The sequence below is a fragment of the Periophthalmus magnuspinnatus genome, chromosome 13 (genome assembly GCF_009829125.3).
Source record: "Periophthalmus magnuspinnatus isolate fPerMag1 chromosome 13, fPerMag1.2.pri, whole genome shotgun sequence".
Classification (NCBI taxonomy): domain Eukaryota; kingdom Metazoa; phylum Chordata; class Actinopteri; order Gobiiformes; family Gobiidae; genus Periophthalmus; species Periophthalmus magnuspinnatus.
Window position 1 is genome coordinate 16,298,341 of NC_047138.1, and position 24,836 is coordinate 16,323,176.

General features: G+C 39.7%; 1 protein-coding gene across 1 annotated transcript; it reads left to right on the forward strand.

Moving 5' to 3' along the window:
• Window positions 1-197: 197 nt before the first annotated feature.
• On the forward strand, window positions 198-24,749 carry atm (ATM serine/threonine kinase). The gene is made up of 63 exons (XM_033977313.2): window positions 198-323; window positions 475-555; window positions 659-777; window positions 875-1,020; window positions 1,117-1,281; window positions 1,354-1,519; window positions 1,596-1,834; window positions 1,918-2,087; window positions 2,178-2,356; window positions 2,461-2,832; window positions 2,914-3,117; window positions 3,188-3,289; window positions 3,357-3,588; window positions 3,655-3,786; window positions 3,854-3,979; window positions 4,061-4,150; window positions 4,222-4,399; window positions 4,580-4,773; window positions 4,842-4,921; window positions 5,023-5,178; window positions 5,267-5,342; window positions 5,432-5,562; window positions 5,643-5,751; window positions 5,838-6,008; window positions 6,082-6,257; window positions 6,333-6,576; window positions 6,663-6,784; window positions 6,856-6,982; window positions 7,117-7,316; window positions 7,925-8,099; window positions 8,176-8,334; window positions 8,416-8,548; window positions 8,627-8,722; window positions 8,825-8,993; window positions 9,068-9,209; window positions 11,839-12,015; window positions 12,115-12,292; window positions 12,367-12,472; window positions 12,556-12,714; window positions 12,790-12,898; window positions 13,002-13,090; window positions 13,308-13,410; window positions 13,493-13,641; window positions 13,741-13,845; window positions 13,922-14,041; window positions 14,195-14,429; window positions 14,499-14,669; window positions 14,766-14,885; window positions 15,084-15,301; window positions 16,231-16,438; window positions 16,640-16,765; window positions 16,839-16,979; window positions 17,923-18,061; window positions 18,156-18,238; window positions 18,527-18,667; window positions 19,558-19,674; window positions 19,748-19,897; window positions 20,238-20,403; window positions 20,480-20,566; window positions 20,688-20,802; window positions 21,366-21,429; window positions 21,511-21,653; window positions 23,479-24,749. The coding sequence occupies exons 2-63, from the start codon at window positions 484-486 to the stop codon at window positions 23,657-23,659; spliced, it is 9,252 nt and encodes a 3,083-aa protein (XP_033833204.1). The 5' UTR covers window positions 198-323; window positions 475-483; the 3' UTR covers window positions 23,660-24,749.
• Window positions 24,750-24,836: the final 87 nt, after the last annotated feature.

Consider the following 24,836-nt stretch of genomic DNA (forward strand, 5'->3'; position numbering starts at 1 on the left):
GAAACTACAAATACTGTGTCCGTAAATAATGAGTTGAAGTAAACTTTTATTTGAAGACTTGACCCAAGTTAATGAACACGTTAGTGTAGCCATATGGCCAGGAAGTTATGACACCATCCAGTGGTGAATGCTGTCTGGGGCGGGAATTTCCTGTGCAGATTTTGCGTATACGTGCATGGTTTGATCACGCACGCCAACATGCAAAGTTGTCAAGAGGAGAGCAAGTTTGTGGACACTACTTCATCTTCCTAGTCGTGAACCACGTAGCATACAGGCATACATCTAACAGATTTGGGTACCAGAAGTTACAAAGACACTAAAAGGTCAGTGGTATGTTTGTTTACGTGTTTAAATCCTCACACTCCATGGGGCTGCTCGAGCTAAGTTGCTATGCCTTTAGATAATTGCTGTTATTAAATAGAGATTAATAACTGCCGCATTTTTGTTCACTCTTGTCTCTCACTATTCATACAGCTCTGCACAATGAGCCTGGCACTTCATGAGCTCCTGGTGTGCTGCAAAGGCCTGGAGAGTGACAAAGCAACAGAAAGAAAAGTACTTTCATTTTATTTTTGCGTAATATTCCATTAACACATAATCAGTGTATGTATAGCTGATGAAATTAATACTACACCTAATAAATTGTCCACCCCTACAGAAAGAGGCTGACCGCTTTAGAAGACTTCTCCGTTCCCCAGACATTGTACAGGAGCTGGATCGTACATCTGGAGATAAAAATAAAGGCTCTAAGCAGCTCACATGGGATGCTGTTTTCAGGTGAATTTATCCACTATTCTATTTAGGTGTAATATGAATGCTATACATGTTGCAAGATGCTGTCATTGATTTTAATTATAAAAAATTTGCACACCAGATTTCTGCAGCGTTATGTCCAGAGAGAAACAGAAAGCATACAGTCCAGCAGAGCCAATGTCACATCAACAACATTGGCGACACGCAAAAAGAAGATGGCAGAGATGTGTAGTTTGATTAAGTTCTTCATACGCTATGCAAACAAACGTGAGTTGTGGATGTTCATAAATCTACTACTCATTTGTTGAGATAATAAGTGAATAGCATAATAATAACCATGTTATTGGCCATATTGTTTTACAGGTGGGCCCCGGCTAAAGTGCAGTGAGCTCTTAAAACATGTAATGGATGTGCTCCAGTCTTCATACAGCTGTTCATTCTATGGTGAAGACTACAGTAGCCTCTTGGACAAGGACATACTCTCTGTCCGCAAGTACTGGTGTGACATCACTCCCCAGCAGTGGCATAGTGAGTGAATAATGTGAATGATACTGTGTAGACATTCAATGTACTTGTACGAATTTGTTTTATGATCCTCAGGTATTTTGGAGTTTTACTGTGGCTTGTTTATTACTTCATCCAAGTCCATCAACCGCGTGTTAGTTAGTAGAGTTATTCATACCATAGTCCAGGGTTGCTGCATGCAGACAGATGGGGTTGACAACATCCTATTTTCATTTTTTTCCAAAGCACTTCTGAATGCAAGGTAAAGATATAAACACTGTTCAAATACAAATACACATGTTCTCTCCTTATTATAATTCTGTATTGTTTTATTTAAGGCAAGAGAAGCACCTGACTGTTATAGAACATCTGGTCTCAGCTTTAAACATCTTTTTGAAATCTGCTTCAATGAACTCCCGAATGAGGGTATGCCGCCTGGGAGAGGACCTTTTGCAACCTTTGCTGTTTGTGTGGGCAGATATGAGACCGAGTGCCAATCTCAAAGAGGAGATTGTAGAGTTCTGTCAATTACAAATCTGTGTTCACCATCCCAAAGGGGCCAGGACACAGGAGACAGGTTAGAGTTCGCATCTTAACTGTAGTCTCATATTCACAAAATTTAAAGTGTTAAATTAGTGACAGTATCTAATTTTCTTTTAGGTGCCCATGCTGAGGACTGGACAAGGTGGCACGGCCTGTTGTACAGCATGTATGATACTTTAGTCCGAGAGATCAGTGATATTGGCAGCAGAGGAAAATACCTTGCAGGAACCCGAAACATTGCACTCAAAGACGGTCTAGTACAACTTACAGCTGACATATGTCACATGGTAAGAAAAATTAAGTACTTTCAAGTAAGCTTTCTTGTTTTTTTTTTTATTTGTTTTTATATTCTCTTGTCTTATGTGTTTACTGTGTAGTTTTTTAGCGAGAGGAATGATGTGCAGTCTTTGGAGGTGACTCAGACCTCATTTAGAGCCACACAAATGGGAAGTCCCACTCATGGAGCAGCCAGTAAACGACGTCGCATAGAACTAAGCTGGGAGGTCCTTCGTGACCGCCTGCTGCCTCAGCAAAGGGACTTTGATATTATACCATGGTAGGAAAGATAATTTTCTTTGGTGAAAATTATTTAAAAATTATTGGTGAAATTACTAATAATTTGGTCTCTGCTGTACATTAATGCCCCTCTTTGCCTCTCAGGCTGCAGATTACCACACTGCTTATTTCCAAGTATTCGTCAGTGGTACCTGCTCAGGAGCTTGCCCCTTTGCTGTCAGTGCTGTACCAGCTGCTGGCTGAGCAGCGCAGAGGGGAGAGGGGACTGTATGTACTCCGCTGTCTGAAAGAAGTGGCCTCCTGTCAGGCCAAAGACCCTAGCAGATTTCACACGTGCAGGGCAGAGCTGAGCAGACTCTGGTGTAAAGTTTGGTCTTTGACCCTACGGAGGGTCAGCTCAACACATATAGAGGGCCCAAGTCTTGATCTGCTAGCATCTATTGTCCATGGAGAACTGATTAATATGGATAGAGAGTTCTGGAAACTCTTCTCTGGATCAGCATGTAAACCTTCAAAGTGAGAGACAGACATTGTATTTTAAGCTTTATATAGGTTTGAGTCATTACTTTATTATCTTTGCTTTGCACCTGTGCACAGGCATGCCGCCCAGTGTTTGGCTCAGGCCCTGATGACTTGGCCTGTCCCTAACGTCTTTCTTGGGGGTCGAGGATGGGCAAGTGTAGGGCTGGTGGATGGACTTGTGTCCTCAAACCTAAAGGACACTATCACTGAATGGCTTCTAATGAGTGACCAGAGTGATGAACTTGAGGACAACTCTAGGCCTCACCCCATCATCTGCAGGTGTGCCAAAGTAAAAAAGAAAGCATGGACATGTATTTGTTTTTTCACCTCTAAATTGTTTCATGTACAGAGACTTCCCTGACTATCTTATTGCAAGTATCCTAGTGTCTTTAACCTTTAAAGACACTAGAGCAGGGCTCAGGTTCCTTCTTAGTTGGGATGAAGTGAAGAGGTAAGGCTCAATGAAAACACAACTATAAAGACTTTGCAGATACCAGTCTATTTTCTTTATATTCCAGAACTGTGAACCAGGATAATTTACAACCAAATACACACCTTATGGAGGAGATCGAGTTGCTCTTTGTACAGTTTAGCTTTAACAGCACCCACCTGGAAAAACAAGAATTTAGTGGGGAAAAGCAAAAGGAAAAACCTCCTTGCCAGTTTACTGCTTTTCCTGGTCCTAGAAATGAGTTGGAGAAATCCTTACTTTTTGTGGCTGACAATCTACTCAACTGCTACTCACCAGATGTAGGTGAACATAAGAACCTACTGATATGATGCATGATAAGTGAAACCATTCCTTTTCTCGTGCAGTCCTCATCCACTCCTCCAGAGTGTCTGGTGCGATGTTTCAGTCTGCTGACCAGTGTTTTAGCTGCTTATGTTGCCACTGGATTTCTGACAGAAGAGGATGCATGTTGCTCTCCTCTCTTCCACAAAGCAAAAGTACACTTTATATTTAGAAGTGCATTGTTCAATGTGTGTATTTTGGATAACTGTTTTCTTTTTTCAGGCTGTTGCACAGGACTTCAGTGGTTTTATTTCTAATGTGAAGGTGAAATTGACAGAAGAAGGAACCATGACTACACTGATGTCTGTCATGAAGCTTTGTGCCGAATCAGCCAAAAGCAAAAATAAGGTTCATACTTAATCAGACAATCTAGCCATGTTTTTGTGCCCTTGCTGTAAGTAACTGTTTTTCTTTGTTTTATTTTTTTAGAATAATGCCTTTTTTATTTCTTCGAGGCTGTTCATGATGGGATTACCTGGGAGTCTCCTGAGTGAACTTGCTGAGCTCTGCAAGTTACTGGTGAGTAATAAACTACTACACATAGGACATCTCCCAGGCTTACAGCAAACTGACTGATTGTTTTCTCACAGCTGAGCAGTGTTTCCAAGAGGGCGGTGGCGGAAGATGATCCCATGGAAGATGAATTTAACATGACTAGAACCCAACATGGAGATGACAATGACTTATTTGAGGATGAAGAGAATCCTCATACCAGCGCCAATGGCACTCATGAACCAAAGGGAGATGCAGACACCTCCACAGGGCCAGGTAATTCAATAGTTAGAAATGTAATTATGGTTACACTGGCTTGTGAATGCACAAAGGGCTTGCAGCACTGCCCCCTAGCGCTCAGTACAGTAGTACAGCAGTTTAGCAAACTGTTTACAAAACTGTAAAATACAACAGTTTAAGATGACACTTTAACTTGATGTTTTATTCACAATTTAGGTGCAAAATGTCCATTAGCAGACAACAGCCTGGCTCTCCAGGACCAGGCTCTTCTCCCCATCCTGGAGTTCCTGTGTGTGTGTGCGTCCTTGCCAACTGTCCATGGCCTGCTCTTTAAACCACAGGAGGTACGACACAGGCTGCTACTACTTTTGAGACATATTGACTTTACTAAACCACTCCACCTTCACATGGTAAGTGTCAGCTTATCTAGATGTATATATAGTAGTTGAGCTGCTGGATAACAATTTGTGTGTTGTAGTATCTTGTCTTGTTAAAAAAGCTTCCTGCTGAGGACTCACTTACACCAGAGGAGTTTGATTCTCTGCTCAGTCCACTGGCGTAAGTAGCAAGGCTGTTCCTGCTACATCTGTAAATCTTAGCTTATTTAGCTTATTTGGTAATACCATTGTAACACATAATGCTCTGTGATCCTGTTGTAGAGACCTGTGCTCAATGTATCGACAGGACCAAGAGATTTGTGCTGCAGTTCTCTTGGCTTTACTGCCCTCTATCAAAACTTTAGGCAGGACACAGTACACGCCAGAAGAGATGAAGCATGTTAATGGATCTTTACTACAAGTTCTGTCTGGGTTTTGGTGAGCACACATTTTCTGGGCTTAAGAATTATATTTAAATTACTTTATATTTTCGAAGAATGCCATGCTTTAATATGTTCTTTTATAGTTTCCTCAGCCAAACTGGGAAATGCATGGCTACTGTACGTACAGCTTTGATCAGATGCCTTGTTGCACTCTTAGAGGTATGATTCATAAGGTTTAGTTGAAAGCAACTAACTTCCCCAGTTCCCCAATTACTTTTTAAATTAAGATTTCTTTTTTTCCTATTTAGACTGACCCATGCTGCAAATGGGCCATTCTGAGTGTTAAAGAGGAGGAGAATCCAGTATCTGTTATTCTTCCATGTCACCTGGCAGATTCACATCACCAAGTCCGGATGCTAGTAGCATTGTCAGTGGAAAGGTACATTGCACAGCTAACTTAATGATAAGAATTCATATGTAGTTCTTACAATTGCAATTACAGCATAACCTTTTGAACAGGTTATTTGTGGACACAAGACAAAATAATCTAAAAATGTTACCACTAAAAAATCAGCAGGAAGCATTTGAAAACCTTTATCTGAAGGCTCAAGAAGCCATGGGACTCCATGTAAGTTGTGGAATGCTGTTGCTTTTGTGAAGGATACTTTGGTGTCAACATTTAACTCTTAACATTGTTCATATCTGTTCATGCAGAGACACATTTCTTCAGAGGAAAAACCAGATGAAATGTTTAATCGTAAAGCTGCTCTCTTAAAAACTCTGTCCTCAGTGTTGTGCTGTAGTCCAGTGTGTGAAAAACAGGCATTGTTTGCTTTGCTGCAGTCATACAAGGAGAATGATATTGAAGAACAGCTGATTAAAAAGGTACGGGAGTGGTAAGTCAAAATTGTCATTACTTGTCAGAAAATAATCTTTCTTATTCCCTTTTCTTTTGCAGATGTTGTGCACCGTGTCTAACGAGTTGGGCTATAAAAATGTGAAAACAATGGTTACCTCTCATCTGCATTACTTGATTGCAGAGTGGCTAACACTGCGAGTGTCAGATGATCGTTACACTCTGGGTTCATTTCCAAGCACCCTTCTGGATCATAACACTGTCAAGGAGTTTTACAAGTCAGATAATCTGCTGTCTCTATGATACCATACCTGGAGTCTGAAATTAACAGTTTTTTTAATGTTTCCATGAAGCTCTAGCTATCCTGTGTTGGTACCCCACCTGGTCTTCTTGGATGACTTTGAGCAAGTGAAGTCTATCAGCAGATACGTGGATAAGGACTGGAGAGACTTGCTTGCTGACTGCTTCCCAAAGATCATGGTCAACATCCTGCCGTACTTTGCACTGCCTGGTCAAGACGCTCAGGTGACAGAGCAGAGGGAGAAGGCCCACAGAGTATATGACCTGCTCAAGGAACCCAACTGTCTAGGCAAACAGGTAGTTTGGTTTGTTAAATACATATATGGTGGAATGTCTATTTGAAGGACCACTAGTACTTACTGCATACTGTATTTTTTCTTCAGCAAATTGACAACCTAATCCACAGTAATCTGGCCGATATTGTGGTAGAGCTTCTAATGACTTTATATGAAGGAAGTGGTGCCGATGGAGACGGAGATGTAGGTGATTTGAAAAACTTCACTGGGTGAGGATCCTTTTTTCACTGTTATATAGGATTTACTCACTTTTTGTAAATTTGGATGTTGTTGTTTTTAGGGAACTGGATCCTGTACCAAATCCTCCATACTTTACTTCTCATGTCATCCGAGCTACACTGGATTACCTTAGCAAGTGCCACAGTGCTAACCATAAATCCTTGGTAGCCATTTTGTCCAAAAACCCTGTGAGTTACTAATATTACCAATATAATGTTATGATAAAAAGTAGTACTAGTAGTAGGAGCAGAAGGAGCAGGAGAACCAGTAGGACAAGTAGGACTAGTAGTAATAGTAACAGAATTATTTTATGTCATTCCAGAGTTCAATCCAAAGAATATTGCTCTGTGTGTGTGAGAAGGCTGCAGAGACAACCAATAACTATGAGCGCCACCGCATCCTGATGATGTACTACTTGTTTGTGAATCTGCTCCTGAAGGAGGTCAAGGACGGGCTGGGCGGAGCCTGGGCCTTTGTGCTCAGAGACATCATCTACACACTTATACACCACCTTAGCAGCCCGTGAGATTTTACTATTACTGCACTCAAGAACAATCTGCTAAATATAAGTTGCAAATCACAAAAGAACATTTAATTCTGTTGATGGGACACAAGCTTTTTGGAGTGAATAAGTTCCTTTTGTCCAGTTGAGATTTCAATTCTCTACCTGGATGACTGAGGGATTACACAGACATAATCGACGCATTTTATTATATTTTTTTTAATTTGAGGACCAGTCAAAAACACACAAGGAAACATTTAGTTCATGACATTGACTGTAGAAAATGGATAAAGATGTGATAAATCAATCATAATATGCTAGGGAGTCCAGTCCACGATTCTCAAAAGGAGTAGGAAGAAGCTACTCAATCATGCTCCTCTTGTAAAGTCCAAGGTGTGTTTACATATAAGCCAACAACAGTATATGCTATTTAAAAAAAATAAATCATTTTTCTGTATATGAATATACATATAATACAATAGAATAGTTTATGAATTTGTCAAAATGTACACTGCTGCTTCTACTGACTGGTTGCAAGATACTTGGAAGGATGAAAGTATAACTGAAGATTTCTTCCTTATAATTCCTTTTAAAAATGTATTATGTTTTGTTTTTTGGTTTTCTTTAGGCCAGGGCAGTGTGATGAGGTGTCTGGGCGCAGCCTGGCTTTGTGCTGTGACCTTCTGACTTCAGTTTGCAAGGCATCCCTTCAGTTCTGTGACGATGCACTAGACTCCCACCTGCAGGTCATTGCTGGGACTCTTACAGCACAAGTAACTGCCCAACCTAGCATTTCTCAACAGGTGAATGACATTGGTTGCCGGTTACCATATTGTTTCTAGTTTTATGTTTCCTAAATTGTGTGCTTTTTTGGCTTAGGTTCTCAGTCTGTTGCGGCTTTTAGTAGTAGACAATATGCAGAAGTTGAAAGGAGCGATCTGCAAGCTGGATCCTTTTCCTGACCTGCCAGAGTTCAGAGAGCTGAGGACAGTACAGCAGAAGCTCAAATACAACACTGGGACATTTACACTAAGACAGGTAAAAGAGAAACACTATTATTCAAAAAGACTATCACAGTCTGTTCAGTATCTTGTCATATCTTATATCTCAAACTTTCAGGAGATTGCACACTTTCTGTCACTGATACCGTGTGAGTCCTTACCTCTGACCAGGTTAGAGGGTCTGAAGGAACTGACCAGACAACTGCATGCCAACAAGGCACAAATAAAAGAGCTTCTCAAAGAATGTCAAAGTATGACAAGTATTTTTCAAAAGGCTACTGAACATTTTGAGTTGTACTATATTTTATAAGCATTGCTCTTTTCTGTAGGTGACCCCACAGATAGCATCTTGGTGAAGTTGGTCCTTTCACTTCTTAATCTTTGTAAACTAGCAGTGAATCACCCTGAAGGAATGGACATTCTTGGTACAATTTTTAGATCTAATTTTGAGTGTAAACACTGTTTTACTCCCAAATCACCACTGCTATTGTATTTTTTTATTTTTTTTTTTTTTTTTTTTATCACAGTTGCTGCTGGGAGCTGTCTTGGAGAATTGGGCCCAGTTGACTTTTCTACCACAGCGTTGCTTCATGGCAGAGATCCTCTGTATAAGGCTGCTTCTGACGTCAGCTCCTCTGATTCTCAGTGTATCTACATCATCCTCAACTGCATCAATAACACTCTCACTGACCGACGGTACTTCTGCCTTGCTATCCAAGTTCCTGCTTTTCCAGGGGCATCACTGTAGCTATATATTTGTTTTGTTATAGGATTGAGGTGAGAAAGGCCTCAGCCCAGTGTGCAAAGAACATTTTGGCATCTCAATGTGGAGTGGACTTCTGGGAGGAATACAAGGACAACAGAGACCCAATGCTAGCCTACCTCAACCCCTTTCGCAAGACTAAGATGGAGGTATGTGGGTTATTTCTTTTCTTTCTTTTATATCATATCATACCATTCTATTCCAAGCTTACGCCTAAGCAACTAGAGGTGCAGCCAGATGCCCATACTGGAAGCACTAGAAATTGCTAAACAAAGGCTCCAAACCTTAGCCAGCTACCCAAAGAGGTACATACAAGATAATAAAGCCGGATGAAACTGTCTGTTCGCAACACAACTGGTGAAAGTGTACGCTCAATGGCAAGGGAATAACACCAGAGCAGACCCACCAAGTCTGGAAACCCAACAGTACTGGAAAAGCATATGGGAGAAGGAAGCATCACCTCCCTGAAAAGAATCCAGTCACCATCAGAGTGGCAGACATCCAGGAAACAGTCTCAAGTACGAAAAACTGGACCGAAAAAACAGGCTCTGACATGATCCATGCCTACTGGCTAACAAAACTCACTGCTCTTCATAAGCTCCTGGCAGCACAAATGAACCAGCTGCTAAGGGATGGGACTCACCCTGAATGGCTAACCAGGGCGTACAATCTTGATCCAGCTATCGGCCAATAACCTGTGTCTCCACAACAGGGAAGCTTATATCCGGCATCATCAATACATGAGCACAGCACAGAAGGGCATCGGCATTGATACCAGGGGAGACAACCACCAGCTCCTGGTAAACAAACAGTTGCCCGAGACTGCAGAACTCGTAAGACCAACCTGTGCATCGCCTGGATTGATTACAAGAAAGCCTATGACTCAAAACCACTCACTTGGATCACTGAATGCCTAGAACTGTACAACATTAGCAGGACTGAGCCTTCATTACAAACTTGAGGCCAATGGCAAGCCACTTGTACAAGTGACCATCATATGTGGCATATACCAAGGTCACGCATTGTCTCCACTGCTATTCTGCATAGGTCTTAACCCCCTCAGTCAAATCATAAACAGCGCTATGGATATGGCTATGGATATGGCTATGGATATGGCTATGGATAGTGACTCAGGATTGGGGCCACCATCAGTCACCTCCTCTACATAGATGACATCAAGCTGTACGCTAAAAATGAGTGTGACATCGACTTACTTATCCACACCAGCAGAATCTACAGCACAGACAATGGAATGTCATTCGGGCTTGAGAAATGTAGCCAGATGGTGACAAAGAGAGGGAAGGTAGTCCACACCGAAGGGGTCTCACTCCCAGAAGGAATAATGGCAGACATTGAGGTCAGTTACAAGTACCTTGGTATCCCACAAGCAAATGGCAACCTTGACGAAGGAAAACAGCCACAGCCAAATACCTATGACAATTAAGGCAAGTCCTAAGGAGTCAGCTCAGTGGCAGGAACAAGACCCAGGCAATAAACAGCTACGCATTGCCAGTAATCGGATACCCAGCAGAAATCATCAAAGGAGGAAATCCATCCCAAATCCGGCACCCTGAGACTGTACATGAGCCGTAAAGAAGGAGGCCAAGGACTAGTGTGAGAGCCACAGTCTAGGATGAAACATCCAAGATCCATGACCTGCTCAGTGAATGTCTCAGACAGTGGAGCACAGAGGAAGAGGTGCTGGAGGAACCATCATGGAAGGACAAGCCCCTGCACAGGATGTACCACCAGAACATAACTGAAGTGGCTGATATCAAGAAATCCTACCAATGGCTTGAGAAAGCTGGACTGAAGGACAGCACAGAGGTACTCATCCTGGCTGCACAGGAGCAGGCCTTGAGCACCTGAGCGATAGAGGCCCAGATCTACCACACCAGGCAAGACCCAAGGTGTAGGTTGTGCAAAGAGGCTCCTGAGACAATCCAGCACATAACTGCCAGGTGTAAGATGCTGAGCATACATGGAGCAGCATCTTACACCCTGCATCTTACATAACCAAGTGGCGGGCGTAGTATACAGAAACATCTGTGCAGAGTACAGACTGGAGACCCCAAGATCAAGGTGAGAAACACCTCCAAAGGTAGTAGAGAATGATCGAGCCAAGATCCTGTTTGACTTTCAGATATAGACTGAGAAAATGGTGATGGCGAACCAACTGGACACTGTGGTGGTGGATATACAACAGAGCAAAGCCATTGTGGTGGACATTGCAGTACCAAGTGATGGGAACATCAGTAAAAAAGAACATGAGAAACTAGAGAAATGCCAGGGGCTCAAAGAACAGCTGGAGAATGCCTGGAAGGTGAAGGCATCAGTGGTGCCCTCGGTCATTGGAGTGCTTGGGGTAGTGATACCCAAACTGGAGGAGTGGCTACAGCAGATTTATATATATTATATATATAAATATATAGCTTTTTGCTATTACCATACTTACTTGGTAATACATTGTCTATGCATGTTGTAGTTTTTCATTTTGTTAATTGTAAACAGAAATATTTAAAAAGAAATGGGTTAGTAATAGTACATTTTTGTGTATGACATAAGTAAGTACAGAGCTGTAGGTAGGGATAGGGGTAGGTTAAAATGGAATTTTTTTGGTCAGTTTTTAGGTCGCAAGTTCCAGACATTTTAGGTTTACTCAAAGATTAATGAATAAATCAAATTACAAATCTTAAATTATTATGAGTAAATTATGAAGGAAAGCCATAAAGACAAAGTCCTGGCCACTGCCATTTTAGAATGTTTCTCTCTTTTTAGGCTGTGGATGTGAGTGCAGAACAACGTAAGGATGCCCGAGAGAAGCTGCAGAATCAGGGGTTTTGGATTCCTGAGGTAGGAGGACACAAAGCCTGGCTCACATCTCTGTGCACTGCCCTTCTTGACAGTGGAGGAGTCAGGAATGAGGCACTGTTGCTGACACGACCTCTGTGCCTGGTGAGAGTGTAATTTAATCTTGCATTGAATTAAATTACGCTAACTACCAATGATTTCAAGTAAGCTTAACAAGTTGTGACTAGTGTTTGTTTTTTTCAGGTGAAAGTGTCCAGCTGTCAGAAGTTTTTGTCTCTTTTTGTCCACTCAGTGTTGCAGGATGATCCAGGTGGTTCATGGAGGGCAATTCTATCCCCTCGCATTCAAGACTTTTTCAGCTTTTTCTCCAAAAGCACCACAGGGTCTAGTCGCTCTGCCACACCCATCAACTCTAGCCCTGGTGAGATACTCCAAATGTGCTTGTTACAGCAATAAAATGGCAAGCTTTTGTTGTAATTAAATCTACTGCTTTAGTGTCAGATGTTGCAAGTCATGGTTTCTATGACAAAGCCTCTCTTCGTACAATGTTATCAGTTATTGACTATCTGAGACATCAACCAAGACCTCTGACATCTGGAAGGTAATTTGTAATGTGCAAAATGTATTTGATTTTACCTAATCAAAGCATTTGAAAATGTATGTACATGTATGCAATTCCTTTAGTAACTCTTGTGGCACGATTTGTCACTCAAACTTCTGGTTGGACCTGAACTACCTGGAGGTGGCCAAAGCAGCACAGTCCTGCTCAGCTCACTTCACTGCTCTTCTCTACACAGAGATCTATGTCGATAAAATCAAGGCTAACTTGGAAGACAATAAAAGGTAATGCTTATTTATTTCTTCCCTTGAAAATGCACACAAACTAAAGTTTTTTTCTCCTTACTTTTGTCTCTGTAGAAGCAGACCCAAAGCAACACGTAGAATCAACTTTGAAGACAACAGTCAGAATTTGACCATCTCTAGCCTGACTGAAAAGAGCATGGAGGACACAAACATCAACTTACAGGTAAGTGTGTCAGCAGACTTGTGTATTATAATAACTATATTTTCAGTGAATGTTCAAATGTTTTACCTCAGAGGTTTTCAAGCTTTTACTCTAAATGTGTTAGGACCTGCTGATTGAAGTGTACCGCAGCATTGGAGAGCCCGACAGTCTATATGGCTGTGGAGGGGAGACCATGACCAGTTCTTTGACCAGGTAAAATAAAGCCAAATGAAAATAAATGTTAATTTCATTGTATGTTATGATAAAACCTCAATTATTAGTTCATTTACATGAAGTTTGTTCTGGTGCATCACCTATCAAGAAAATATTAACTATATAATCAAAAAACAATACATCCATATCGTTATTTTAAATAATAAATAAAATAAAATTTCATGATAAATACCTTGTTATTGATTTGTTTCTGTAGGATTCGAACATATGAGCATGAAGCAAATTGGGGTAAGGCCTTGACATCATATGATCTTCACTCTTCTCTGCCGGAAGCCATACGACAAGTAGGCATTGTAAAGGTAAATGTTATTTTAGTGGTGAACACAAATTTTCTACAATACAATAGTCTCTTTTGCTTTTAATGTTCTGTGTGACCTGCAGGGGCTGCAGAACTTTGGTCTGAGCAGTATACTGTCCACCTACATGAGGGGCCTGGAGAGTGAAGGGCAGGAGTGGGGGGCGGAGCTCAGAGAGCTACGTTTTCAGGCTGCCTGGAGGAACACTCAGTGGGATTTTGATATTTCAGAGAAGTCAGTAAACCAGTGCTTTAACACTTTACATATGAACACACAAAATTGTATATGTATATACAATATATACAATATGTTGTTTATTTTCTTTTTCTCTAGAAGTGACAAAACAAAACTTGGCTTCCACGAGTTTGTGTTCTGTACCTTGCAGGCCTTGAGAGACAAAGAATTCTCAGTATTTGATGATAGCATAAAAGATGCAAGGTAGGACACTATTGCTTTTGACAAGGCACTACAATCCATGAACTGGTCCCTGTGAACTCTGTATGTGTTTCCACAGAGGAGCAGAGGTGGAGGAGCTGTGCAGAGGCAGTCTAGAAGCTGTGTCTTCTTTATATCCTGCTTTAAGAAATCTGCAAACCATCAGGGAACTAGAGGGTGCTAAACGCCTGTTCTCTAGGTGAGAGAAATATCTGTTAATATAGAAAAAAAAAAAAAAATATATATATATATATATATATATATATATATATATATATATATATATATATATATATATATATATATATATATATATATATAATAGTTTAAGGTGTTATATTTGTTCTCCCAGGCCTTTCTCAGACGTAGCCCTAAAAGTGGTGTACAGCCAGTGGCAGCAGCACCTGCAGTTGTTAGTGGACAGTGACTTCTCTTTAGTAGAGCCTATTCTGGCCGTGCGGTCTGTGGCCCATCAGACTCTGCTCTCTACACTGGAGGAACCAGATAGTGTCCAGTACCTCAGCTCTGTGCTCACGGACCACCTCATGGAGCTGTGCCGGCTTGCTCGGAGGGCTGGAAACACACAGGTGAAGTTTATACTTCTAATCTCTGTAATGTTATTGTGGACAAACAAATAATTGCTAATATTCTTGTAGTTAGCAGAGCGAGCGGTTTTTCAAATGAAACCACACAGTAGTGGTGTTTCCTGGGAATCAAACTGTATAGCGTCGTGGCAACTGGAGGAGGCCCAGGTGTTTTGGGCCAAAGGAGAGCAAGAGCTGGCTCTGGGTCTGCTGAGAAAGATGATACACCACTTAGAGGAGAAGGTCAGACATGCTCACACATTTGGAGAATACTCCAGTATGATAACAATATCTTTTCTCATCCTAGCAAAAAATATTTTTATCACTTTTACTTTGAAGGTGGATTTTAACCCTGCAGTTGTCCCAGTCTACACTGAATGTCTGAGGCTGTGTGGGAACTGGCTGGCTGAAACCTGTCTGGAAAGTCCTGGAGTTATACTGGAGAAGTACCTAGAGAGAGTAAAAACAAACTTTTTACAATATAAAAATTATAAGCATGTTTGAACTTGCACATTTAAATTATATAGTTAGTACATAGTAATCCTAGGTTTAAGTCTGGTGTCTCATATAAAATATAAAACATAAAACATGTATATATGTATTTGATTTTTATTGATGGTACTATAAATATTTTGTCTTGTGTGTGGTGTTTTCCAGGCTGTGGAAGTCATTGAGAGTAGATCCGAAGCACAAGACTCGCGACTTCAGAGCCAAAGGACAGAGGCCTTTCTGTCTCTGGCTCGCTTTTCTGACGCACAGTACCAGAGCATTGACAAATACATGAGCTCTTCTGAGTTTGAGAACAAGCAAGCCCTGCTAGAGAAAGCCAAAGAGGAGGTGGATTTGATGAGACAGCGCAAAGTCACATCTAACAGGTTTGTGCAATATGGTGTTCTTCCAGGTACGTCAGTCCTCACAATTAAATTTTGTTCTTTTTGTTGTGAAATCAAATGTCCTTTTGGGGGAGTGTCCTCGTTGTCCATGATTACTGTGGAAATTAAATGATTATTTTAGTTAGTTCAAGTCCCTTGTGATAAATAATGCCATATTAATAAGCAATTCAACACTACTGGGAGCATTGACATAAAAATCAGATAACTAGAATAATCAGATAATAATTAGAACAGATTTTTTGGTGTGTATTTATATGCAAGAAAGCTTAACAAAAACACTGTGACAGTGTTAGTTAATTTTTGGATCTTGGAGTAGCTTTAGTATATAGAAGAGAATGTACGCATAACTTCAGTCATTACAACTTTAGCTTGCAGAATATACCCTGTCAAAAGGGTCCTAACCTTTGAACTGGCATTATAATTTAGTACTGATTAATTGTCCAATGAGGTTCTAGTAATTTATTTTCATAGATTCTCGCTGTGACGTTTCCGGTCAGCTCATTTAAACAGGTTTTGGTGCTGTCTTCCTAACGGAGGTAGGACGACAAATACACGTGAGAGTAAAAATATCCCCTCCTCCTGGTTTAAAGTCCTGAAATGTCTAAACATGCCCATGTGACTCAGCCGGGACGAGGGGGTCTTTTTGCTCTCACACATTTTGGAACACTGTCCTGAAGTTGGACTGCAGATGGTGCTGTCATCCTTCACAGGTAGGAAGATGGTGGCAAAACCATGGACAGTCACAGTTTTGACTGCTTACTAGTGGTGACGTGATGTTGCTGTCTGAAAACAAACTAAACCTTGGTGTGGAAAAATAATCTATTAACATAAATGGAGTACTGATTAATTTGGAGATTTTATCATAATTGATTTCACAACAATACCAATTGTTGAACATTGTATGTTCAAAGGTACACAATAAAGGTCCAGAGAGAGCTGGAGCTCGATCAGAAGGCACTGTCTAATCTGCAGACTGACCGACAGCGCTTCCTGTGTAAAGCTGTTGAGAACTACATCCAGTGTTTAGAGCAGGGCGAGGAGCACGACACCTGGGTCTTCAGACTGGCCTCCCTCTGGCTCAAGAACAAAGACCACAAGGATGTGAATGACATGATGAAGGTCACTAGCACTTACTTTAGCCATCGGGAAAAAACCTTAATTAAATCTAAATCTAGAAAGTTAAAACTTAAACAGTTGTATACATCTATATACAAAAACCTTCCCATTGCAAAGTCAGTTCCTCACACCGTGGACCTTCTAGTAACAAAGAAATAAAGCAGAATTCCTAACCCTAATCCACTATATCCTTTTGTGTTTTAGAAAGGGGTAAAAAAAATTCCCTCCTACAAGTTTTTGCCTCTTATGTATCAGCTGGCAGCTCGGATGGGAACCAGAATGACCACTACTACCATTGAAGATGTGGGCTTTCATGATGTTCTCACTGAGGTAAAGCCTGAATACAGACTTCTACTAATACTCTTGGGCAGATCCTATTTATGTTTATTTGTCATATTTACAGCTCATTTGCCGCTCGTCACTGGAGCACCCTCATCACACACTGTTCATCATCTTCGCTCTGGTAAACGCCAACAAAGATGAGAACATTTGTCGATCTCGCTTATCCAAGAGTGCGCCACGACAACCCTCACAGTTTGACCTGGTGAGGATCGATGTCTTCTATGTCACTTTTTGAATATTGGTAGTTAAGACTGCACAATTCTGGAAAGTACAGCGGTTATGATGACATTTGCAATATATTGTCACCCGGACACTGTTTTAAAAATAGATTGATTGTAAAAAAAAAAAAAAAAAAACTCTAGGAGCATTAAAGATTAAAGATGTTTTGTTTTTTTTGCTTTTTAACATCTTATAGCATTGTTCCCTCATCAAAAACATGGCTGAAGTGGTTTTATATTTCATGCACGTTTCAGTAATTTGGCGATCTCTCCCAGGCTCTATTCAAACTGTCCTTATGGTTAGCTGTAAGATTCTATCCAATGCTCCACTCGCAAGCCAATGTCACCCATGCTCCCACACAATGATTCTCTATAAATATGCAAAAACATGATACAAAACTGTACACTACAACTTAACAAGCCTGATGTGATGTGCAGTAGTTTCAGTAGCGGGATGCATACTGATTGTGTTGCAATAGTGCTCTGAAGGGGTAGTGACTGAGCACAGAGAGCAAAGGACAGGAAGACTCTAAAGCCTCAAAAATGAAAATGAAGCACATAAAACATTAATATGTTGTTTTTGGCTATTATAGTATTTTCAAAACTATAAAGGTAGCATGGTGATCTAAACTGTGCTGGTAGTTCATACTCCATAGAAGTAAAATACCCCCCCTTTAAACACTTCAGAAAAGACATAATGATGAACAAATGTAGCAATCTTGTGAATTTTAGAACATGTTTGTAGAGGTCTAAGCTACAGCTCACATGGCGATTGCAGTATATTGTTCAGCCCTACTGTTTACTATTACATGTTTTATTGAAATCTATATGCACTCATACATTTTTTTCCTAGTAGGTGATTATTAGTAATTTCAGTAGTTAAAGCAAACTTTATTTATCAAAGAAATTGCCTTATTTCTGACACAGGAGAGGTCAAACGTTGCACTCAAAATCATCAGCGCTATCAAGAAGAAGAGAGCCCACATGATCCAGAGCATTGAGCGCCTGTGCGATGCCTACATCACTCTGGCTTACATGGACGCCAGCCGACACAAGGCAGAGAAAAGTATCCACAAAACTGGACATTCATTCAACTTTATAGCTTGAATGTTGCCTTCTTTTTAATTCAAACAAGCCTTGCCCTTTTTTGTTTTCTTTAGAAGCTATTCCCATTCCTGCTGACCAGCCCATCATGCAAATTAAGTACTTGGATGAGGTTGCGATCCCAACAATGGAGATAAAGGTGAAAGATTTGGTAGAATATGAATAATTATTACAGCTACAGTCCCAACAAATATATATATATATATATATATATATATATATATATATATATATATATATATATATATATATATATATAAATATATAAATATATATATATATAAATGAGGGTAGCAAAATGAAAATTATTGTATTTGTACTAAAATGTCAATAGGATATTCCAAATCTAACGTGTTTGAGATTTTGCATTGTATGCTGAACTATTTTTGGCTTCTAACTAAGGTGTTATTATATTATGTCTTTTTAGGTTGACCCATCCGGCTGCTATGAAGACATAGTCACCATCAACGGCTTTCTTCCACAATATCACCTGGCTGGAGGAGTCAACCTGCCCAAGATCATTGACTGTGTGGGATCTGATGGCAAGAGCAGAAGGCAGCTGGTTAAAGTAAGTGGGTCTTAATATTATGGGATTTTCATTTGACCTCTTCAGTAAAAGTATTTCTTCCTTATTCACAAGTACTTCTTTAAACAATATATCAGCAGTATTGTGGCTTTAAAATTTGACTAATCTCAGTAGACTCTTGTTATTTTCCACTTCCCTATGGCCATTGGTAATGATTAATCCTGTTTTTGAAATGGAAACAAATACAAGTTTGTTCTTTTACATCTTTTGTGAAAAGAACATTCTTCTGGGTTTTTCAGCCACTTGAAGGCTAATAATTCACTCTCAGACCAGTCTGTGCCGTCATGATGAAAAGAGTGCTGCGTATTTGTCAAATGATAACATGAAGTGTCATTAAAACCTTAATGGTAGCCTTAAATTATTACAGGGTTAGAACAGCAACTATGATTTTATTTTTTGTAGTCGACTAGTCAGTGATTTCTGTACATAGAGACTTGGGTTGAAGGTTGAAATATGGTGATCAATAGCATCTAAATAGAGAATATTTATCCCCAAAAAATTTATTTATGAAAATCTTAATTTGTTTATTCTATTTTGACATTTTGATTGAATTATGCCTCTGTCTTAATAATAAAAAGGTCTTTCCGTATGTGTTCAAATCTGTATAGTCCAGATAGTGATTAGATAGTGACAGTTATCAAAAAATACAACTGATTATTTTTTATTTGACTAGTCACAATTAATCAATTAATCACTGCAACAAAAATATGCTAACTTTATGATAAGGAACTAATTTCACTTTGCTGTGTTTGCTGAATTATATTGTGACATAGGAAAAACAGAATGCAGAAATAATGCAGAGGATTCACATGTGTTCCAAATTATTCTAAATTACATACATTTAGTTTTTATTTATTTATTTCTGTTAACAGGGTCAGGACGATTTACGACAGGATGCAGTGATGCAGCAGGTCTTTAGCATGTGCTCCATGCTTCTACAACGCAACACAGACACTCGAAAACGAAAGCTCAACATCAGACGATACAAGGTTTGATTTAAAAACTGTACAAACATGTATTTTATGTGTTAAAATCCAATTGTAACTGCATATTTTCTTGTAGGTTGTACCCTTCTCTCAGCGCAGTGGTGTGTTGGAGTGGTGCTCGGGCACAGTTCCTATTGGGGATTTTCTGGCTGACCCCAACAAAGGAGCCCACAAACGCTTTCGACCTCAAGACTGGACCAGCCTGGCCTGCCGCAAGAAAATGATAGTATGAAAATTATAAAAAATTGTAAAAAATTTATATATTGCTCCAAAGAAAATGTTATACAGTTTAAATTGCATATGACTTGTTAGACTACTTATTTCACAAATTTGTAGATTACTTTTTTCATTTTGCATTCAATTCTTCTTCATACATTGTCACACACTTTAATATTGTAAATATTTACCACAGGAACTATCTCACTAAATTAATGAAAGTAATAGTCACAAAACCATGTGGACTTTAACATGTTTTCATCCTGGTATAATTCTGTCCGATGTCGTTATCACTTTTGGTCAACGGTGGTCGTAAATCTGCTATAGAAGTAAAGTTTGAATTTTTGCAGGAAGCCCATAAGATGGCCTTTGACGAGAAACTCCAGGCCTACCTGGAGGTGTGCCGTAACTTCAGGCCGGTCTTTAGGTACTTCTGCATGGAGAAGTTTCTGGACCCCGCTGTGTGGATGGAGAAACGACTGGCCTACACTCGGAGTGTCGCTACTTCCTCTATAGGTGCAGTGATATAATGCAAATTTATATACACAACCAAGTCTGCACAATAATATTTAAAGTGTTTTTCTTTATACAGTTGGATACATTGTGGGTCTTGGGGACAGACACATTCAGAACATCCTGGTGGATGAACAAACTGCTGAACTGGTGCACATTGATTTAGGTAAAGGTGGTACTTTTTACAGTAGTATACAAAATATGTTTTATTTATGATTATATTACTGTTTTAATTGTGTTGTAAGGAAAATGTATTAATTGCTTCTTGTAATATTGCGTGTGTGCAGGTGTTGCCTTTGAGCAAGGGAAAATCCTCCCCACCCCAGAGACGGTTCCATTCAGGCTGTCTAGAGACATTGTGGATGGTATGGGCATCACTGGTGTGGAAGGAGTTTTTAGAAGGTCAGTAAACAAAATATAAGTATTTGTATTATGTCTAGAACTATACATTCTATGATTTGGTGGACTTATCCACACTGAAAATTCTGTTTAAAATAAAACATGTCAAAATCATTACATATACAAAACCTGAGATCTCCAATATGTGCTTTGAGAGGAATGGCAATGTTTATAAAAAGAAAATGAGAACAAATACATAATGAAGGGGTAGATCTCTGGAACAGCTGTACAGATTAACTTAAATTATGGACCACTCTTCCATTTTGAAAAGCTGTTTAAATGTTATAACACTGAACAGATATATGAAGTTTTAGTTTATGCTACATTGTACGTTGAAAGGAAACTGTACAAGAGCAGATGCACTTTTTATGAATCATGAACAGTTTCAAAATTATACTGAGACTAAGGTATGAAGTGCAGGCCTAATAAGCATAAACTTCAACCTACACCTTTTCAGTCTTTGTGCATGTCAAGTGTTACTGTTTTTGGAGTAATGTCTGAAAGCACACGTGACTGAAATAAATGAATCAATCATAATACAATATAATGATTTTTCTTGTGGGCAGGTGTTGTGAAAAGACCATGGAGGTGATGAGGAGCTCCCAAGAGGCCTTACTGACTATTGTAGAGGTAGGAGAGCTGAAGTGACAGCCTCTTCTGATTTCTCTCTTGCGTGTGTATTTTACACTTTGTATACTGTGTCTCATTCAGGTGTTGCTGTATGACCCATTGTTCGATTGGACCATGAACCCTCTGAAAGCCTTCTGCCTCCAGCACGATGAGCAACAGGAGCTCAATGCAACTCTAAGCTCCACTATGGGAGCAGATGACCTGGACAACCACCGCAAATCAAGGTATAGGTTTCTCCCTGGGTCTTCTCTGATCTCCATGTTTAAAGACATATGCCCTCCAATCTTATTTCCAGTCACTCATATTGAATGTTCCTGACAACTTTTAACACAAACCTTTAGCATGTCATGTCTAGCTGATAAATAGGTGTTGTTCATGTTCTAGTAATTGATGTCTTCATTTCAAATGCAAGACTTAACTCTATGGGAGATGAACTGTTTTGAAACTGGCCATAAATCTTCTGTCTTAAAGTTCTTTCAAATGACAACTGCCTAAATTTTCTGAAGATATTTGGAAACAAATATAATTCATGTTTATTTGTCCCAACAGAGAAGAAGTTGAACTTTGATTTCACATAGATAGACCCAGCTATTAACCATAAACCAGATCAGATTTGACCAGACATGGACACTTTGCTTTGCTGTATAATTGGATATCAAATTAAACTTATTGTTACTACCTAAAATCAACCAAATGTCACAAAATCACACCTATTTCGTACACAATTTCTTGGGGAAGACCTTTAAATCCCTTTACATCTTTTTCTCTTACCTGCTTGGCGGGACCTTGCAGTCACATGAGTTGACAATGATTTGTCAACACTTACTTGTTTATTGTAAGTCCATATGATTGAGTTCACTGTGCTCTCCATCTAATTTGAGTTATTTGAAAATATTGTGGGTAATTTACTTAACAAAATATTTCTTTACCTTGGTGTATAATTAATTTACAATAATTGTGGACTTTGTGTACAGCCTTAGGCTTAGACTACATCTTTAATATAAACCGTATAAAAAGGGGGGATCTGTCTGTCGATACTGTGATTGCATAACTAAAAATGTCCTGGAAAAGTCCTGGGAAATGATTTCAGGCAAAGGGTTAAACCCCATTTTAACCCTGGTTAATCCATAGATATTCTGACAGGTTAAGAAAACTCATTTACAGTTTACAATTGGACCTCTTCATTAGAGCACCCTTTTAACATCATGGCATTACATTAAACAATAATTTGTCATTTAAGCCTTTTGGGCTAAGAATTTGTAAAGTAAAATTCCAATAGGCGCCACATCTTTTTAACACACGGTCGTGGTCGCTCCCCCTCGGTGGAGCAGGCATCTGTTCAACCCCATAGAAAGTAAATGAAGACACATCATGTTTAAACTGATTAAAATGAGCAGCAAGTAACAGGAGAGTCCAGGTCTTGGCGTCTTATTGCACTTTTGTGCTCACTTATGTGGGTTTTGAGTTTTCGTGTTGTCTTTCCCACATATGCAAGACCGCATGGGCAGAGCAACAGATAAACCACATGGGTTGACACACATGTACCGGTAATGACACTCCTGATGGGGAATTTCTTTCCAGTAGAAGGATGACAGAAATGGGAAGTCTTGGTGGTGTTATGGCACTGAGCGCAACTGCCACCTCTATAATTACCATTAGGAAGAGGGGTAATGAGAGTTTGCGGGTTTCGTGTGTTTCTGCCGTAGGAAAAGTCCAAATGTACCAAGGTGTCTCTCAGGTTTCTGCCTCTTCTACAGCACTGGATCTTTAAATATTTGAGTCAGTTCTGGTTCACTCTTTAAAATGTGCCATTGTTTCAAAATAACTGACTTGATCTTGTGGCTCTTATACTTGTATAAGGAAAGCGGAAGGGGCTGTCCTCATACATGAGGAAGGTCAGTGGGACTGAAACGTTGTGTGAATAAAAGTGAACCAGGAGTGAGAAGTGTGTAGGGTCTACACAGAAACGTCTATAGATATTCTAAAATGCTGTAATGTCTTGTGAACCTAATGGTCATTATCCATTGAATATCTTTTTCTTTTTTCCAGTGACAGTCAAAGCTCCAACAAAGTAGCCGAGCGAGTGCTGCTGAGGCTCCAGGAGAAACTGAAGGGCGTGGAAGAGGGTACAGTGCTCAGTGTGGGAGGACAAGTCAACCTGCTCATCCAACAAGCCATGGACCCCAAGAACCTGAGTCGGCTGTTCCCGGGCTGGCAGGCCTGGGTCTAGGACCAAAGATCAGGGACATAGTGATATTCTGGTTTCTATGTAATTTTAATTCAATTGCATTGTTTTTGATTCAATTTTTTTTTTTACATCCTTAAAATCAACTCAATCAACTCAAAACAACTGGGACCAGATTAAATATTTGTGTAGGATGCAAAAGGATTGACAAGAAGGGTGCTTGAACAGGCTACCTTTTCTCACCCAATGTGCACATTGTTGTAGAGGTGGATGATATGCTAAAAAATGATCACAATTTTCATAGAGAGCAGTCACTATTTCTGTTTTGTCACAATTTCATGTATATGAAGTAGATTTTAACTACTACTACCTGCTTCTTCTGAGAGTTCACACCAAACAGAATGTCGACACCGGGATCAGATCACATTACGGTTTTCATTGCCATATTACCCATCCCTACGTTATTGTATATTTTGTGTTTATGTTACAGTGTTATCAGCATAGAACTAGAGAGAAGTGCTCCAAACGTTTTACTTGAAATTATGCCGCTTTGCACTCCCCTTTGAATGAAGACACCTTGGGCACTCATTTGGGCAGACATTTGACCAAAAGACATGCAGTTTGGATTACAGTATTAAATTAAATTGATGATGGGGATGTTCTTGCATTTATAAAATTGCAGTGAGTGGAGTCACTTCTCCACAGATCTGATTTGTAACCTGGCCTGGTGGTGTCATTTGGTTGTCACAGTTGTAAAAAATAATAAGTAATAATCTTACTGTAGAGCATTTCAGGTAAAGCAATGACAGCAGGTGTTGTTACCCTGTGCTAGAAAAATTACATAATGCACTTTTATCTGCTGCTGTATTTGATTCTCTGCCCATGAAGATGTGATGAATTTGATATCGATGAAAGCTGTGAATATGCAATTCCATTCACAATTCATTACATGCCTTATATATAATCTTTTCTTTTTTCTTTTTTCTTTTTTTTTTTTACATATTCCTGTATTTTTCCTGGTAGCTTTGTCTCTATGGTTTTGAAGTTCACCATAAACTCACAATTTGTTCAAAATGTACAATTTGTGTGTTATAAAAACTACCTAGAAATATTAAATTCGTGAAAATTATATTGTAAACTGTTGTAGTTTGTCCTGATTTAAATCCTCAGGCCTCTCCACTGGTCACTCATTGACTCATTGGCAGTTCAGTCCAAGCAGGTC

Coding starts and splice junctions, on each gene's coding strand:
- atm (XM_033977313.2), top strand. CDS start 484: ATGAGCCTGGCACTTCATGAGCTCCTGGTGTGCTGCAAAGGCCTGGAG. Junction 14,042..14,194: donor GCTAAACGCCTGTTCTCTAG/GTGAGAGAAATA, acceptor TTGTTCTCCCAG/GCCTTTCTCAGACGTAGCCC. Junction 14,430..14,498: donor GGAGGGCTGGAAACACACAG/GTGAAGTTTATA, acceptor ATATTCTTGTAG/TTAGCAGAGCGAGCGGTTTT.